At 43.3% G+C, this 17,877-nt stretch overlaps 1 protein-coding gene across 1 annotated transcript; it reads left to right on the forward strand.

Annotated features, from left to right (window-relative positions):
* The first annotated feature begins 13,849 nt into the window (after positions 1 to 13,849).
* On the forward strand, positions 13,850 to 16,579 carry Cyp18a1 (Cytochrome P450 18a1). Its single transcript, XM_012488502.3, has 5 exons — positions 13,850 to 14,406; positions 14,945 to 15,066; positions 15,180 to 15,609; positions 15,688 to 15,952; positions 16,092 to 16,579. Exons 1-5 carry the CDS (start codon positions 14,034 to 14,036, stop codon positions 16,519 to 16,521), a joined length of 1,620 nt encoding a protein of 539 aa, XP_012343956.3. The 5' UTR covers positions 13,850 to 14,033; the 3' UTR covers positions 16,522 to 16,579.
* The last annotated feature ends 1,298 nt before the right edge of the window (positions 16,580 to 17,877 follow it).

A 17,877-nucleotide genomic window follows, 5' to 3' on the forward strand; every position in this document is an offset into this window, starting at 1 on the left:
TCAAACACCTTGTATATATCAAACGAAAGCTTCATCGAATTCCGTTACATTAGACAAGAATTCTCGCAATTCGCCACAGCGTTAAAAGCGTACACTTCCGAATTATGTGGTTTCTCGGTTCGTGGTAACGAATTATGACTATTGGATTTGGCGGATGACGAAAAGAACCCGGCGGGCGTGAAAGCGAATTCTCCAGATGCCGATTAGTTAGATTTTTGGTAAAATTCTTTGGTGAAATTTTTCGCAATTGAAAAAGAGCGGTATCGAATCGACGTAACGTTTACGTCATTAAATTATTTTATCATCAATGTATCAAAAAAAAAAAAAAAAAAAAAAAATTAATACAAATAACGTAACACATACATCGATGAATAGAATAGAAACTAATAAATCGATGAAACGATCGGATGTGGCAACTGTTAAATATTTCGCATGCATATTTTCCTATCTATATATACGTATTCATCTATTTGTTTGTAACACGTTACACGGTTTGCGGTGTGAAAAAAATGAAAAAGATGACAAATTAGTGAGGAAGCTTCCGTACTTATATAGTAAGCAACGATTCGAAAATACGAGGTCGAGGAAAGGGAAAGTGGTTTGTCGAGGTTGATCGTCGAGAGTAACGTCTTACCTTTCTTCCCTCATTGTCCGTCGGACATTACCCATCTTTCTCGGAAGTCCGTCTCGATTAGATCGAAACAGGATCGTTTTACAACGATAAACGAAATACAACAGGGTGGAAATAATGGAGGAAAAAGATTGGATCGGTCGATAAATCGGTCGGCTGGAAGAGAAATCGTCGGAATGAACGGTTAAATATCCGATGGTTAAATTCGTAGAGATTATTTTTTTTCCTTTTTTTGGCTAAGCGTGTTGCGAAATTTGGAAATTTCGTCGAGGAATTAAAACTAAACTGGACTCGGCTCGGTTAACGGATAACGGATGGTAATCTGACATTGGAATGAAGACGCGTAAAGATGCGTATTGCAAGATGCGTGACCTCTGTTTTATCGGTCGGTGGTGCGTGTCTGCTGCGTCTACCTACCTCACATTGCATACTTTTGCCTCTATCAGTTTGCCAGTACGAGAGAGGAAAAGGCGTTTCATGTGTCGATTAAACTTGAGCTTTTTGATGATTTTTAAAATAACTTTCGTCAGCCTGTGTCACCATTTATGCACAAAGATAATGTTTGTGCTTTACTGTTTCTTTCTTAACTTCTTTTCCTTCATTCTTTTTGTTTCTTCTCGGATTCTATCAAGTTTTCCCATGATTTTATTCTTCTAAACGAAGAACGAACGCGAAAATGAAAGGAACATTTCTAAATTTCGTTATTATTACCAATTTTAATTCGATCTTTCCTTTTCTTTTTTTCTTTTTTTTTTTTTTTTTTTTTTTTTCCTTTGAAATCGAAGATAACAAAAATACATTGTATTTTATAAAATCGTAAATCGAAAAAATTTACAAACAAAGCTTGTGACGAGTATATCGAGTTATCGTAACATTTATACGTTGAAGAAATTTTGAACGTGAAAAGTAAAGCGACGTTTAAGTTTCAGTATTGAGATAGCAAATCGAAATCAGTATGACGTATTAGTGGCCGGGGTTTTATGTGAGCTGGACAGGGATAATTATATTTACGTATACAACAAGATTGCCATTTTCTTATTGGAGAAAAAGAGGGAACTAGACAAATATATGGAGGTGATCTCGGTGGACATGCGATGCCATGCCCACTGCAGTACAGGCTGGAGCTGACACCGACGCAGCTATTGCTCGATTTCCACATAGTCTTTCCGATTGTTAACAGGATTAAAGGTTACCGAATATCCAGTTACAGATGCATCCAGTAATGGCATCAGTTGATGCGTTTCATATTAACTGAAAGAACAGAATTAACGAAACAGAAGTAACGTAAGCAATTTATTATTCGTTATTATGATATTACCTTTTTCATTAAGAGGAATTTTGTTTAAAAAAAGAGGTTAGATAAGGATTGAACAAATTTGATCGTCAAAATAATGTGTGCTTGTTATATATATATATATATATATATATATATATATAATTGAATTTCTGAATCCATTGTTCTCTTTTTTCCTTTTTCTTAACCTATTCTTTTTCTCTCTCCCTTTTGCAACAAACGTCAATCTCGTTTTACTCTTACCCTTGATTCGCTGTATTTTTATCTGTCTTAAAATTAAAATATTACGATAATTTTGGTAATTTAGCGAAAGAAAGATTAGATTGGCATCAGGTTGGAAAGAACGTTGCGCAACAACGAACGAAGCAATAGATTTCGAAAGTGTTAGAATTATGTAAAATGTGCTACGCATAGATTCAAATTTCTCAAATCGTCGCGAGAAGAAAGGGGTTTCGGATCGCGGAGTTAATTGCAGGGAGGAGAAACATCGAACCTCGGATTAATGCTATTTGTAATTCGTGGTTCGTGGTTCAACGGTCGGCACCGTATTCCATACTCTCGAAACGAGGTTATAACCAAGGTTACCAAACGGAGACTACCCAAATACCCAGATACATACGATTATGACGGTCCTCTTCATCTTATATATATATATATATTATACATATTATTCGACACTGTGCTTGGTAGAGTCTTGGAACGATCCCCCGCGAGTTATTTTCCTCTCTCTCTCTCTTTCTCTCTGGGGATGAACGATGAAGAAGCACTTTGGATGGAGAATGATTCGATTTCAATTTATCGATGGTATATAGATGGTAGAGTAGAATAAGTCTCTCTTTCATCTTGCGAAATTTTTCTTTTTTTCTTTTAAGAAAATGACGTAAGTTTAATGAATCGAAAGGAACGCGTGAAGTTTGCTCGATGGATATTAATAATTATGCATACATACGTATCGTTATTATATATACACGCAATTATAAATATACGTTGCAGACTTTTTTCAGACGTAGATATCGAGCCTCCAAGATAAAAAAAAAAAGAAATAATTTCCAAGAATGCAAAAGAAAATTGAGTCTCACGAGAGAGAGAGAGAGAGAGAAAAAGAGAACTGATCATTGAGTAAAGGATTATTCAAGGCGGTGTTTTGTATGTCTGTGCGTCTGTGGATATAGGAGAGAGAGGGGGGGGGGAGGGAGAGAGAAAAAGCGCCAGAGCGTGTAGCGAAATATAAAAAGAAATGATGAGGGACTATGACCTGCGTTTATATGTATTTTACCGAAAGTGACAGTGATTCTATATCTGTCTGCTACGATGACGTAATTACGATTGGCCTCTCAGGGTCGTCAGACGTGGTATTTCTCTCGCAGGAGGAATTCGATTCAAATTTATCGAACGATCGTCTTTCTTCGACGAAATATCAATTTTTTTTTTTTCTTTTTAGATTTTTCAAAAGATATATATATATAAAAATCCGATCTAGTCGAGCGTGGCACGATGATTAATTTTTTTTTTTTCTCTCCTTTCCTCCTCCTTCTCCCCCTCCCGCCCTCTCCTCCTCCCCAAGAAAAGAAAAGATCGAGAATGCGTGTGCATTCTCCGTAGGGGACGACGTGAAAAAGAGAGAGAGAGAGAGAGAGAGAGAAAAGAAAGAAAAAAATTCGCCCGAAGCGAATTTACTTTTCGCTTTTGGCATTCATTCCTTGGCCGTGTCCACCGCACAGGGAATGCTATTTTACGCAAAGCGGTGCAGGATGTAACGTAGTGTAACGTTATGGCGTTAATTTTCAGCTTATTAATTCGAAGCGTATATAAGGATCTAACGACATGACAGGTAATCTAATCTCGTATTTAGCTGACGTAGGAGAGGCAGAAAGACGGCGAGGATGCATCGATCGCGTCTTTTAGCGCGGGTGTTGGACGGCGCAGACACGGGCGCTATATATTTCTCCGTTTCCTATTCGCCTCGGATTACGTTTCTTTGACGTTTTTTTTTTTTTTTTTTTTTTCTTTCCTTCTTCTTCTATTATCCTTATGTTTTTGTTTTCGATGGGTTTTCTCGCGCAAAAATACGGCGCGTCCGAGGGAAAACCTGCGCGAAAGATATACATATCTCTCTCTCTCTCTCTTTATCTATCTATCTGTCTCTGTTTCCGTTCTTTCTTCCCTCTTCTGTCAGACAATTCCTTTCAATATATACGAGTTGAAACTCGGTTTGCATCAAGTATATACGTGTGTATATATATATATGTATGTATATGTATACGGTGCACGCAACATGTGCTCTTACGCCTAGCTGCGTAAGTGTTTGATACACTTGCTACACTCTTGATACAACACCGGTCAACGTCCTTTCGAAGGTTTGGATCATGCGATCCGAAAGGTAAGAGCGAGTGCGCAGCACGTCGCATACCGATCGATCGTTGTAAACGACTGGTCACAGGAACGGATCAACAGATCCGTTCGAGATCGATCAACTATTGTACCACATACCGCATATACCCGTTTTTAAGGGAGGGGGGGGGAAAAAAGAGGATAAAACTCTACGTACAGCTATGCATCTTGCGTGTGTGGGAAAAATATTGCAACCGATAATCGTAAATGCGCATTCACACGAACGCGTATGTACCGACCGCGTAATAATACACACGAACAATACATTAAAGGCGTGTTTGTAAAAAAAAAAAAAAAAAAAAAAGTAATGAGATTGATATTGTGAAATAATGTAAATATTCATGAAAAATATATATATATATATATGTGTGTGTGTGTGTGTGTGCATATTATCTCCTTTATAAAATATAATAGTTTCCTTGGTGTACACCGATATACAGATGGAGGAATCGTCTTGTTCTCAGTCAGTGGTTGAACAATGTTGAAACACCTCTTTCGCCGAAACCGCTTTTAAAGTTAATCGATTGTCGAACTTTCTGGACGTTGTCCATTCAGAGGAGACGGCTCGTGAAGGAAGAGTAGATAGAAGCTGGGAGGGGAGGGGGAGGGGAGGGAGAGGGGAGGGGAGGGGCGAGCAGAGAAATATAGCATTTACAAACAAATTTAATTTTTTTTAACCAACCGATGTCGCCGTTTTTATTCCTCTCTTATATGTAAAAAGCTTACGTTGCTTAACCGATAATCGAATTAATGCGAATTGGAAGTAGAGTTGAAATTTACATTTTAAATGGCAAAATGGCGTTTCCATAATGTTTGCATAATTGCCAGATGCCGGGAATCGGGATCAGTCTTGTTAATATATTTACATACAGAGATACATACATACATATATATATATATATTTGATTAGGGAATCCTTTTGGGTGGGCACGATAGAAAGTAAGCATTTAAATGAGTACTACTTTACTCTCTTTCGCTTATATGCGGGTGGTGTTCGTGTTTCGAGCGACGCGATGCACATAAATTCAGATGAACGAGAAGATCGAGGGAATGCATATATTTGGATGACGATAAAAAAGTGATCCTTTTTTTTTTTTTTCCCTTTTCTTTTTTTTTCTTCTCGTAATTGTCAACGCGTGATACGCCCCTGATTCGAATGATTTTCCTCGAGAGATACCGACGAGGTTTCCTGTTTAAGAGGCTTGTGTTGATATTTCGATCTCGTTTGGAGTCAATCACCCCGCGATCACATTTACAATCGTTCGTAGTCTCGTTTCCTATATGTATGGCCACTTACCAATTATGTACCACGACCTAAGACTTTTTCGAGCACCGGTTACAAATCCGCCGCCAGCTCCATTAGAAGCCCGAGAAGCGGTCAGATAGTCGGCGGTCATTTCTCCTTTTTCGACGAATCAAACAGTTGGGGGATTTTGAAACGAGCGATAGGTCGCGCGAAGGCTAACGAACCTCGAATAGATCATTTTGATAAGGCGCGGGGCAAGAATCGAGAAATCAAGTTCCGCGGCCGACTTGGACGAGAAGTCAAGCCGTTTGTCACTTTTACTGTTGTTGAGGTCAGTCGAGCATTGACCGCTCGTCGATTTAATTGCCGTACAAATTGAAATTTATTTTCTTCCCCTCCCTCCTTTTCCTCGCGCGGTTCAAGTTAAAAAAAAAGAAGAAGAAGAAATCATCGATCATTTTTTCTTAAACGATAATTTCGAACGTCACGCGATTCGATTCACCGTAGATATTCTCGTATTCACGGAGGGACGTGTGTACGTGTCCATTATCGAACGTAACGATTTTCGAACGAACCGATCGGCTGCCATAATTTTTAAGCAACGCGAACGAAAGGTTCCCCGAAAGTAGGATCGGACAGAATGCTATCGTTACAAGTTGGAACACGGTTTGTACACGGCACTTATGCCACTTTACCGCGGTCGTTCACCTCGGTTCTCCTTCGAGCCTCCGAGTCACAAGTGTTAGCGTCATTCGATTCGTGCTGCTTTGCGTTGTTATCGTTTTAATTATTGCGAATAATAACCGTGCGCGTTACATCACGCCCAACGATTAATCGATATTATCGCTATATATAGGAATTCCGACCGATTTCGCGGGGGAAACGATTTCGGCCACGTTCGAAAATGTCCAAAGAAAGAAAGAAAGAAAGAAGGGACGGCGACGGTTCGATTTTGTTACCCAGTTCCTTGGCCGCGTTACGAAATCCCCGTCGCGGGGGAACATTTTGAATGAATTTTGCAACAAAGTTTCGACGCTCAACAACGTTTTGCAACTCGGCCGCTCGGCTTGCTCACCCTATTCGGTTAAGGTGGAAGGCGCGCGAGACGACGTGCCCGTAAGAATGCGGGCAAATGCGAACCGAGAAATCCGTACGCAGTCAGCAATCGGAGGAGGAAGATCCGCATAACTTTGCCCGATTCCACGATTTTTCCTCCGCTCTTGCGACATTGTTCATATATATATATATATATACATTTTCTTCTTACGTAACGCGACAGGATTTATTGCGTTCGAGTCGTGCAGAAAAAAAGGAGAAGAAGAGAAATAGTTGATTCGATGTTTGCCACGGAGAAAGAGAAGAGGGAAGCAAGCTGCGAAACGCGAACATCGTGGACACCCCCAACGCGAGGAGAGGAGCCGCGTGCCTGTTGTGCGGCTGTGCTAGAACGAGCTTCGAAAATTTCGGCTGCGAAAGAGGTCTCAGGTTATCGACCCATTGGCGGTGGTCAGTGATGGTAACGGGCGAGCAAGCGAGCAAGCGAGCAATCGAGCAATCGAGCAATCGAGCAACCGAGCACACGACCAACCAGTTCATCCATCCGATGCACGGTTCGGTCCTTCACCCGGCATTATCCCCAGTGTTACGTACTCGCACGTATATTACACGTGCTCGCAATATGTACGACGTCCTTTTTTGCGAATCGCAATTAGCCAAGACACGAGCTCCCAGCGGCCACGATTATTATTCGTGTGTATATATATGTATATATATATATATAGTCTCCTCCTCGATCGAAAAATCGAATGGTTCACATTCGGAGTTTAAAAAAACGATATTTTCGGCGCGATTCGGATGGAAAGAGGATAGGAAGGAGGGGGGAAGGGTTGGTTAAGGATTCGTAAGGAATTGGAAAGCGGGCGAGGAAGCAACCGTAGCAGTGACGTTCGAGAATTAAATACGGCCGCGTGGCGAGACTCCGCTATGGTTTCTAACGGATCAAGCCAAGGTCCCACGGGGGGCTTCCACAGAGGATTCGGGAGACGGCTCGAAAGAAGGAATAACGGACGGTCAAAAACCGCGTTCTCGGTGGCCAACCGGAGTCCACCCGGCCCGTTATTAGCCGTTAGAAAGGAAACCCGTTCAGAGGTGGATTGTGCGGGCGTAGATATCGCTAAAAATTATCCGACACGACTCGTTTTCCGCCTCGTTCTCCCTTTTCGTTTCTCTGCCTTACACACGCACGTTTGTCTATATACAGTTGCGGACAAAAGTATAAAAGGAAAAAGGAATTTTCTTAAAATTGGACCGAACCAGTCACATTGGATTACACACGTAATATAATCGTGTGGAAAAAAAATTGTTGAAGAAGATCGGAGCAACTTGGAACTTTTCTCTTCCCCAAATTTATAATGAAATTTTCAACGCGTATAGGCTTGTTAAACTTGTTCTTCTCTTCCGCTGTTGTACGCGAATGTAACGAATGAATCGAGATCAAGATTTGGATTAGGGATCGATGATTGAAGAAAGGAGAGGTTTCGGTGAAAAATTTTTCGCACAGAATAAATGTATAGGAAATAGAACGTTTTTACTCTTTGTTTGATCTATGCGGCTCGACTCGATCACGTGTATAGATCGACTAACTTTACGCCACTCTCGTTTATCCATTCTCTCGTATTTACCCGAGAATTTATTATAATAAAACTAGAATAGAATCTCGTATCTCTCGATCCCGAGGATACTTTCGTCAAAAATTGAATTTCTGGCAAATTTTTTCCATTCTCGTCCGACCAATAATGTAAAATATCCCTCGTTGGAATTTCTAATGGGTAATAAGCTCGATTTCGTGGTGTTTGTACGAAAGGCAAAGAGAAATCGTTGAACGCGTACGAAAGAGGAATCGAATTGGAACGTCGAGAGACACGTGACGCGTAGAAAGAAATGTATCGACTCGTATACATACATACATACATACATACATACATATATATATATATATAGATGGGTCAAAGCGAGCAAATTGGATGCGATTCGATCGATGGTCGGTACTAATGTTTCCCCCTTGAACAATTAACAAGATTTTGCGTGCGTTACAGGATTCGAAGCGAATCCAGTGGCGGCGGATTAATTATCGTATCGCCTCGATTGCTAATACGCCTTGCTCGCGAGTTGCTCGCCCGTAAGCGGGAGTGCGTGAATGCGAATGGATCGTGTACTACACACGTTCGTGTTCGTACACGTTGTGGGTTCCTTGGAAGCGGCGGTAGGAGGTTGGAATCGCGAGGTGGCAAAGGAGGGAGTGGTAACACACCTGGAATGTACGTAAGGTAAACGGCATCCGGGCAATGCCCTCGCATGTAAACAATCAGAAATTGCAGGCTTGATTACGATTACGTTGTTTCTCGCGTATGCGTGCACACATTCGAAGAATCGATCACGTTCGCGTGCACGCGTGTTCACAGCCCGTAACAATGCTACATATAGCAGTAGTATACGAGGACTCGAGCTATATGGTAGCGTACTAGTTCTCTCCCCTTTTCACCTGCCCCTCTCCTCTCCTCGATCTAAAACTCGTATCGGTGTTTAATTCACCGATTATAGATACCTTCCGTCTGATGAAATCCACCAGAAGAATCGTCGGATCTTCGAGCGTAGAGAGTCGGTGTTGGATTATCGATGATGGATATTGGTTTCGAGGCTCGTTTCGAAACAAGATTATATAAAATATTATCTTTTTCGTTTCTCTCTCTCTCTCTTTCTTCTATTTCTTCACCAGAAAAATGTAATCTATCCGACAGACACGGAACGTTGAATTCGTACAAAAGAGTTCTCGACGATGAATCTTCTTTCAGAGGAGAAAAACAGAGTGCGAATCTTTTTTTTTTTTTTGTTCTTTCTTTTTTTCTACGTTATAAGATAATAAGATTAGCACGTAAGTACACACTGAAGCGAAACGTAATTACGTGTACAGATGTGTACACGTGTAAGGAGGAGGAAATCGAGCGGTCATCGAGCGATGCACGCCAAAGTTTTTTGAAGGTCGAGCCATTTATCTCGAAACACGCGTAACGTTTCTGGCCAGTATCAATATTCCGGCAAAACTCGATTAAAACTCTTTTTTTTTTTTCTTTTTTTTTTTTTTTTTTTTGATTTCAGCGAATTAGTTATTGGCCTGCCGTGAATCATTTTCCTTTCGTCTCGCGATCGGAGTTCGATGTACGCTTTCGTCGGGCTCGTCGGCTTCGTTAATCGCAGTTAATTACCCTCCTCCTCTTATCAATCGAAATTCGTGACTTACGTTTTCTTTTTTTCTCTTTCGTCGTTATTAAATTTCGCGTGGAAATTATTTCGAGAAGAAAGATCGCGCGAGGCGATAAACGAGTCGCTCGTAAGCGCGAATTTATGCATATGTATATATACATGTATGGTCGACCATTTTCGGCCATTTTTGTAGAATTTAACGGGAAACCGTAATCGTAATCGAATCTTCGGTTAATCGTTTCCCGTGGTCGAGTTGCCGGTGAAAATCGATTCGTACGATTTATGCTCCGTTCCAGCTGCCATAAAACTTGTTGCTAATCGTGTTAGTGTATCTACGTGTTAGCATGCCTACCTAGGTGTACTAGGTAGGTATGTGGCTGTGTGTGATGTGGATTATCGATTATAGATTCGCATCGAGGGTATTGTGGGAATGTACGGAGCGAAAGAGAGAGAGAGAGCGAGAGAGAGAGAAAAAGTATCGGAAAAAATAAGCTATCGTTTCTGTTTCCAACCTCGAAACCTTGAACTTTACGATTAACAGCGATAAATCGATTATTTTTGGGGCAAAGCGTAATGAACCGGTTGATAGGAGTGTAAAATTCTTATCGTTCTTATTCGGGATGACGACGGAATGGGACGACAGTAGTAAGGTGCGTGTTTACGTTATCGTGAAGAAGAAGAAGAAGAAGAAGAAGAAGAGCGCGTTCTTCCCTGTTTTTCGATGAGTATTACTCGTGAGAATGCGCACATCTTCACGCTGGCAAAAGGGATATTTCTGGTATCGTCCCTGGTGAAAACCGGACATGGCTATCGAGAAAGAATACGAACTGGGTCAATGACCCAACCGTCGAAGAACCGCGACTGTTCAACGGTGGCCACAGGTCTGTGTCGGTATAAGTTGCTGTGAAAAATGAGATTCGTTTAAACGCTAAAAGTAACGATCTTTGATCTAAAAAAAAAAAAAAAAAAAAAAAAAAAGAAAACTCGTTATCCGTCTCGTAGCTCAGTTTTACATTCGTTTCTCGTAACGTGCTTTCATATTTGTCACGTTACGTCCTTGCGCCTTTGCTCGAAAGGAAAATTGCGCTCTATCCTTCGAACGGGGAAAAATAATCGAGCATCGCGATCGAAAATTGTTCCGCCATTTATCCGCCAACTTATTCTAAGGAGGGAAATAATCGTAAGGAAAAGGGGGATACGATCGGAAGAGAGGGGGATCGAAAGAACGAAGGAGGAAGAAAGGAAGAAAAGAGCGAAAATAAATAAAACAAAAAAAAAAAAAAAAAAGGAAGAAAGAAAGAAAAAGAGAAATTGTCTCCACCGTTCGAAAGTGCAAAGGTTAATTTCCTTTTATTATTCTCTCTGTTACGTAACGACGATTTTTTTAATTCATCCCCTTTCCTTCTAAATACACGTATATACATATTTCTATTCGCGAATTTTCTCGAATCTTTTTTTTCTTTTCTTATCTTCGAATAATCGAAAAAGTAGGTAGTACGTACGTAGGCAGGCGCGAAGTGGAGAGAAGAGAAAAGGAGAGGCGACAAAGCAAACACCGAAAGAATAACTGACCCAAAGCGGATCCTTGGCGAGCGAGTAAAACGGAGAGGCACCGTTCGGTTTGGTGATAGTAGATCCCCCACCACAGGGTGACGGTTTCGAATCCCTGCAGGGGGCCCGAACGCCCTCCCTCCTTCTCCCTCCCTACCACCACCACCACCACCACCACGTGGCGGCGGTGGAGGAGAGACACCTCGTGGTCACCGGCCAACGAGACCGTGCAGCCGAAGGAGTCCGCCCTTGCACCCTTGACGGAAGTTAGGTCCACTACCCTGAAGGCAAAAGAGCAGCAAAGTTGTACTGCTACTTCTCTCTCTTCCCTCCCCCCCCTTCCCTCCCTTTCCTCCTCCTCCTCCTCCTCCTCCTCCTCCCTCCTCCTCCCCCTGCCCCCTCCCCACCGCGGCGCGTTTCGTGTCACCGTAACTCGTTCAACGGACCACCGTTTTCTTTACCTGACTCCTTCCGCTCCTTTACTTTACGTCCGTCTCTGCTCCTCTTTGTACCGTTGCCCTACCATATTCACGGACTGCCGGGGGGCAATTGGGTAGGCATCCGGGGGGGGCCATTTAGAGCCGCTGGGGGGCCGGCTTTCCGATGAGTCACTATATAAGACGGGCAAGGACAAGAAGGTGTATGTTAGTATACACTCAATCTTCCCGTGGCTCGCACGATTCACGAAGTAGCGAGCGCCGGTGAATTCGGCTGCGGCTCTGACCGACTTTTTTTCTTCCTCTCCCTCCCCCCCCTTCCTCCCCCCTCCCCTCCCCCTCTCTTTTTCTTCTTTCTTTCTTTCTTTCTTTTCTTTTCTTTTTCCTTTCTTTCTCTCTTTCTTCTTTCTTTCTTTCTTTCTTTCTTTCTTTCTTCCACTTCGTTTTTCTTTTTTTTCCGCTCCGCTCCGCTCCCATCATCGCCTCATCCTCGCCACCCACCGCTCCTCCTCTCCTCCCTCGCTCTTGTTCCTCCCTCCCTCCCCCCTCCCCCTCCCCCTCCCCCTCCCTCCTCGATCCTTTTCTTTTCCCTTCATGCTCGGCGGCTATATTTATACGATAATTAGCTAGCTCTCTCGCTCTCTCTCTCTCTCTCTCTCTCTCTCTCTCTCTTTCTCCGCTCCCTTCCCCTCTTTCTTTCTTTCTCCCTCTCCCTTTCTCCCTACCCTCCCTCTTTCTCTTTTTCTTTCCCCCCTCCCTCCCTCCCTCCCCCTCTCTCTCCTCCGTCTCCTTTCTTCCCTCCCTTCCACCCTTTCTTCCTCCGTTTTCAATCGTCCTTTGCTTCCCATTGACTCTCCTCCCACCACGTTTCTTCCCTTAGTGCGTAAGCATAAGCGAGCGCGTTTATCACCTGTGCGTGCACGTTACTCACTCCTACTCGCTCTTTCTACATTCAGCTGCTACACTCTACGGTTCTTTCTACCAGGTTCGTCTTATATAGGTGGATACCTATATATATATATGTATATGTATATATATCTCTATATATGTATATATATTCGTATCGTTCTTTCGATCATTTTTTTTTTTTTTCCTCTCGCTATCCTCGAATTAGTCAACGGGCTAAGATATCCGATTCTTATTTAATCGGTGTCGATCGGTGGCAGAGATTTTTTCTTTTTTTTTTTTTTTTTTTTTTTTTGCTTCCTTTCTTTCTCTCTCTTCTTTCTTTTCTTTCTTTCTTTCTTTCTTTTCTCTTCTCTTCTTTCTTTCTTTCTTTCTTTCCTTCCTTTTTTTTCTCGATAAATCAATCTAATTATCCTCTCTCGCACACGTGCGTGTGCGAATACGATCACGTACACGCACACGCGCGCTCTCCTTCTCCCCTCTTTTTTCATATATTCCCCTCCAGATTATGCCCCACCAACTTGGTCAGATTTGATACTTAAAGCCGCGAATTTCGGAAGCATCGTTTCGAGTAGGAAAATTGTGTTCGCTGTGGTACGAAATCACACTTGAAGGGGAGGCTCGCGAGGCGTGTTCTCTGTTCGCGAGGCGTAATCGTGTTGGATAATCGGGTCGAAGGGAAAGAAAGGAAAGGGGGAGAGGAAGGAAAGGAAAAAGGAAAAAGGAAAGAGGCGTAGAAAGCGAAAGGGAAAGAAGAAAAGTGAGGAGAGAGAGGGAGAGAGAGAGAGAGAGAGAGGGAGAGAGAGAAAGAAAGAGAGAGAGAGGGAGGGAGGGAGAGAGAGAGGGAGAGAGAGACAGAGAGAGGGTTGAAAGGCGGCAAGAGGGATAAGAAGAGGTGATACGCCGGGGAGAAGGGAGAGAGAGAGAGAGAGAGAGAGGGAGAGAGACAGAGAAAGAGAAAGAGAGAGGGAGGGAAGAGAGGAGGTCGAGCGAATAAGATTAGAGGTCGAGGAAAATCAAGGTGGAAAGAGCAACGCGGGAAGAGAAGTGACGAGAAGGGAGGGAGGAAAAGGAAGGAAGGAAGGAAGGAAGGACGGAAGAAGAAAGGGACGGATCGAGAGAAAAGAGACGTACAGGGAGTTGGCAGAGTAGAGATCGAAAATCTCGGAAGATCGTGTGGTAGGAGAAGGAATACTCCTTGCCTTGTGTCTATAGGAATATAAAATTTATCGCGGGAAGGACAAAGGCGTGTTGGAAGAAGAAGAAAAAAAAAAAAAAAAGGAAAAAATCGTACGGCGTAATTGAGTATCGCGCGCGATGTTAGTGGAGCACGCGGCACAATGGGCTTGGCAAGCAATGGGCGGCACGAGAATCGAGGTCCTTTACACGTTTCTCGTGTTCCTGGGTGTATTGTTGGTGGCTAGATGCTTGCAATGGCTCAGGTATGTGCGCTCTCTGCCTCCAGGGCCTTGGGGTGTACCCGTGTTCGGTTATTTGCCATTCCTGAAAGGCGACGTTCACCTCAGGTACGGAGAGCTAGCGAAAAAATATGGTCCAATGTTCAGTGCCCGGCTTGGAACGCAACTGGTGGTTGTTCTCAGCGATCATCGTACGATTCGCGACACGTTTCGTCGGGAAGAGTTTACTGGCAGGCCGCATACCGAGTTCATCAACATCCTCGGCGGATATGGTAAGTGTGTACCACGTGACGGCTGTCATGCTCGATAACCGCCGCCTCTCTATCATCGATTTCTCGCGTCCTCGCAGATTTTTGATCTTTGACGCGCTTTCCCAAACAGACCTTCCTCCTTTTCTCTTCTCCCTTTCTTCCTCCCCTCCTCTCCCCCTCCTCACTTTTTTCTTTCTTTCCTCCCTTTTATCAAGCGTTCGCGCAGCTCCGTGCACGCGTTTAATCTTGTCGCTATAGAAACAGCGAACTCTCTCTTTTTCTTCTCCTCCTGTCGTTCTCCAACTCCTCTCCTCTTCCTGCCTCCCCCCCTCCCCTCCCTGCTCTGCGTTAATTCTCCTCTTTTTATAATAAATTTAAATTCGAATCGTCGTTACCTTTCGAATCTCGTGGATCACGAAATGGAAAAATTTCGTTTAAAGCAAATTCATTTAACGGACAATTTATTAAAACTTGGATTAAAATTTCTCGAATTTTCCCTTCCCCTTCGTAACTTAATAACGGGACTGATCGACGGTTTTTCTTTTCTTTCTCCTCGTAGGTATAATCAACACGGAAGGTGCTATGTGGAAAGACCAAAGAAAATTTCTTCACGATAAGCTAAGAGGTTTCGGCATGACTTACATGGGCGGTGGAAAGAAAATTATGGAGTCGAGGATCATGGTGAGCCCCCCCCCCCGTATTTTCGATATTTTCCTCTTTTTTCTGTTCATCATCGCCTCGTGATTATTATTTGGAGGAGAATAAAGGGAGTTGTTAAATTTCGTTTTTAACAGCGCGAAGTTAAAACGTTTCTTCGCGGATTGGCGTCGAAACGGGGGACACCGACCGACGTCTCGGCCTCCCTTGGAATGTCGATCAGCAACGTTATCTGCTCCATCATAATGGGTGTACGATTCCAGCACGGCGACGCCAGATTCAAAAGGTTCATGGATCTGATCGAGGAAGGGTTTAAATTATTCGGCAGCATGGCCGCCGTCAACTTCATCCCCGTAATGCGTTACCTGCCCTGCCTGCAGAAGGTTAGAAACAAACTGGCGGAAAATCGGGCGGAAATGGCCGGTTTCTTTCAAGAGACGGTCGACCAGCATCGAGCGACGTTCGACGAGGGAACAATGAGAGATCTCGTCGACGCTTACTTGCTCGAGATCGAGAAAGCGAAGGGAGAGGGTCGTGCCACCGCCCTTTTCCAAGGGAAAAATCACGGTGAGAGACCTAGCCGTATACCTTCCTCCATATTTCTTTTTACACTTGTTTATTTGCTTAAATTTTCCATCCCCTCAGATCGTCAGATGCAACAGATTCTCGGCGACTTGTTCTCCGCCGGGATGGAAACGGTGAAGACCACGCTGGAATGGGCGATAATCTTGATGCTGCACCATCCGGACGCGGCGATCGCCGTACAGGAAGAACTGGACCAAGTGGTGGGAAAGTCGAGGATGCCCGCCTTGGAGGATCTCCCTTTCCTCCCCATAACAGAAGCAACGATACTCGAGGTCCTCAGACGATCGAGCGTCGTCCCTCTGGGGACCACTCACGCAACGACCAGGTACAACATTGATTGAAATTCTACCGTCGAATTTCTGATAAATTTCTCCTGCTTAATTTCTCTTGCGTTGGATGAAATAATACGACGAGACACGGACGAGATGGAGGATGGAAAATCACACGTTCCCTCCTTTTTTCAGGGACGTGACGTTACACGGTTACACGATACCGGCAGGATCTCAAGTGGTGCCGCTGCTGCACGCCGTGCACATGGATCCCGAGCTTTGGGAGAAGCCGGAGGAGTTTCGACCGAGTCGGTTCCTCTCGGCCGAAGGTAAAGTCCAGAAACCGGAATACTTTATGCCTTTCGGTGTCGGTAGGCGTATGTGCCTTGGCGATGTGCTCGCGCGCATGGAATTATTCTTGTTCTTCAGCTCGTTGATGCACACGTTCGAGCTGCGATCGCCGCAGGGCTCGTCCTTGCCGAGTTTGCGCGGCAACGCCGGTGTGACCGTCACGCCCGACCCCTTCGACGTTTGCCTCTTACCGAGAAATCTCGACCTCATCGAGGATACGAACAACGATATGATCTCCCCCGGTGCCATTCTGCGGAATATCGGCAGCCACTGACTTTTCCATTTCTCTCTCTCTCTCTCTCTCTCTCATTCTTTCTTTCTTTTCTTTTTTAACGCCCCATAAAAAGATCGACGGGAGCACGATAATCGTTCCTAACGAGACCGACCGATGGCTCTCAAGTCGAGCCAACCTAACCTCCAATTCATTACGTATATATAACATGGTTTATTCTTACTCGTCCCACCCTCTTTTTTTTTTTTTACTCTAAAAATAACAAGTTGTATCGTTACGTCGTTCGTATCGTCGAGAAAATCTTCCTCGATTTCTCTTGTTTCATCTTTCTTTCTTTTTTTTTTACTACTTCGTTAAGAATCGTTAGCCGAGCGGCGGCACGTTTCCCTCCTTATTTAGTCATTATTATTAGCGTTACAAAATGTTGCGTCGGGAGATAAAAGGGAGAGAAAAAAAGAAAAACGCGCGTGTTTTTTCCGTTTTTTTTTTTTTTTTTGACGAAAGATTCGAGCGAAATTCGTTTTTTTTGCAAAAGTGTGTTGAGTGGTGTAAAGAGCCGATTCGACGACGACGACGACGACAACGACGACGACGAGATCGTCGCCTTGACGCAGTCTCGATAGAAACACAAGAGACAAAAGACTTGTAAATAGTGAATAATAGTAGACGATTAATTATTAGTAACGGTATTAGGAATATAAGTGGCGATAACGGTAAGATAGTAGTCTCTGGTAGTGTGGTAGTGGTAACAATAGAAAAAAAAAAAAAAAAAAAATCTATGTAGCAGCGGCAACTATACAGTAGATACGTTAGCGTTAATGATAGTAGGACAATAAAAAAATATCGATTGGATTAGTTAGTTAACGTTAGTTAAGTTAGCTAGGCTAGTGCTAATATTGGATTAAGAGTTTTAAGGTGCGTGAACGAGTTGTTAATAATAATAATGATGATAAATGATAAGAAAAAAAAAAAAAAAAAAAGAAAAAAAGAAAAAAAAGAAAAAGAAAAAAATCACGTAACAACGTATACTGTGAGTGTGCGCACGAATCCATGTATCGATATCCATTGTATTAATTGTGTTGTATCGATAGCGCGATAATTACATATCGATAACAGGCGAAGAAGAAAGAAAATTCGCGTGATTATATTTCCGTCCTGGAACTCTTCTCCCCTCGTAGCTGTTAAATGTTTCTCGACGCGACTTCGAGGCACGAGACTCGAGCGTATTAGATTCGTAGGGCTGCTCGCCGGATGGACGCGGCTGTTGACCTAGAACAGTTGATTTTCGTGAAAGTTTAGAACGAGATTCTTGCGACACCACAGTATAGTTACGTAGCGCTTCAGAATTCAAGACCGACATCGAACTCGATCCGTTGGGTGCGGGCAAAGATTAAGGCT

Source organism: Apis florea, unplaced genomic scaffold, assembly GCF_048593485.1.
Source record: "Apis florea isolate Af1SG1 unplaced genomic scaffold, ASM4859348v1 contig_1794_pilon, whole genome shotgun sequence".
NCBI classification, from domain to species: Eukaryota; Metazoa; Arthropoda; class Insecta; order Hymenoptera; family Apidae; genus Apis; species Apis florea.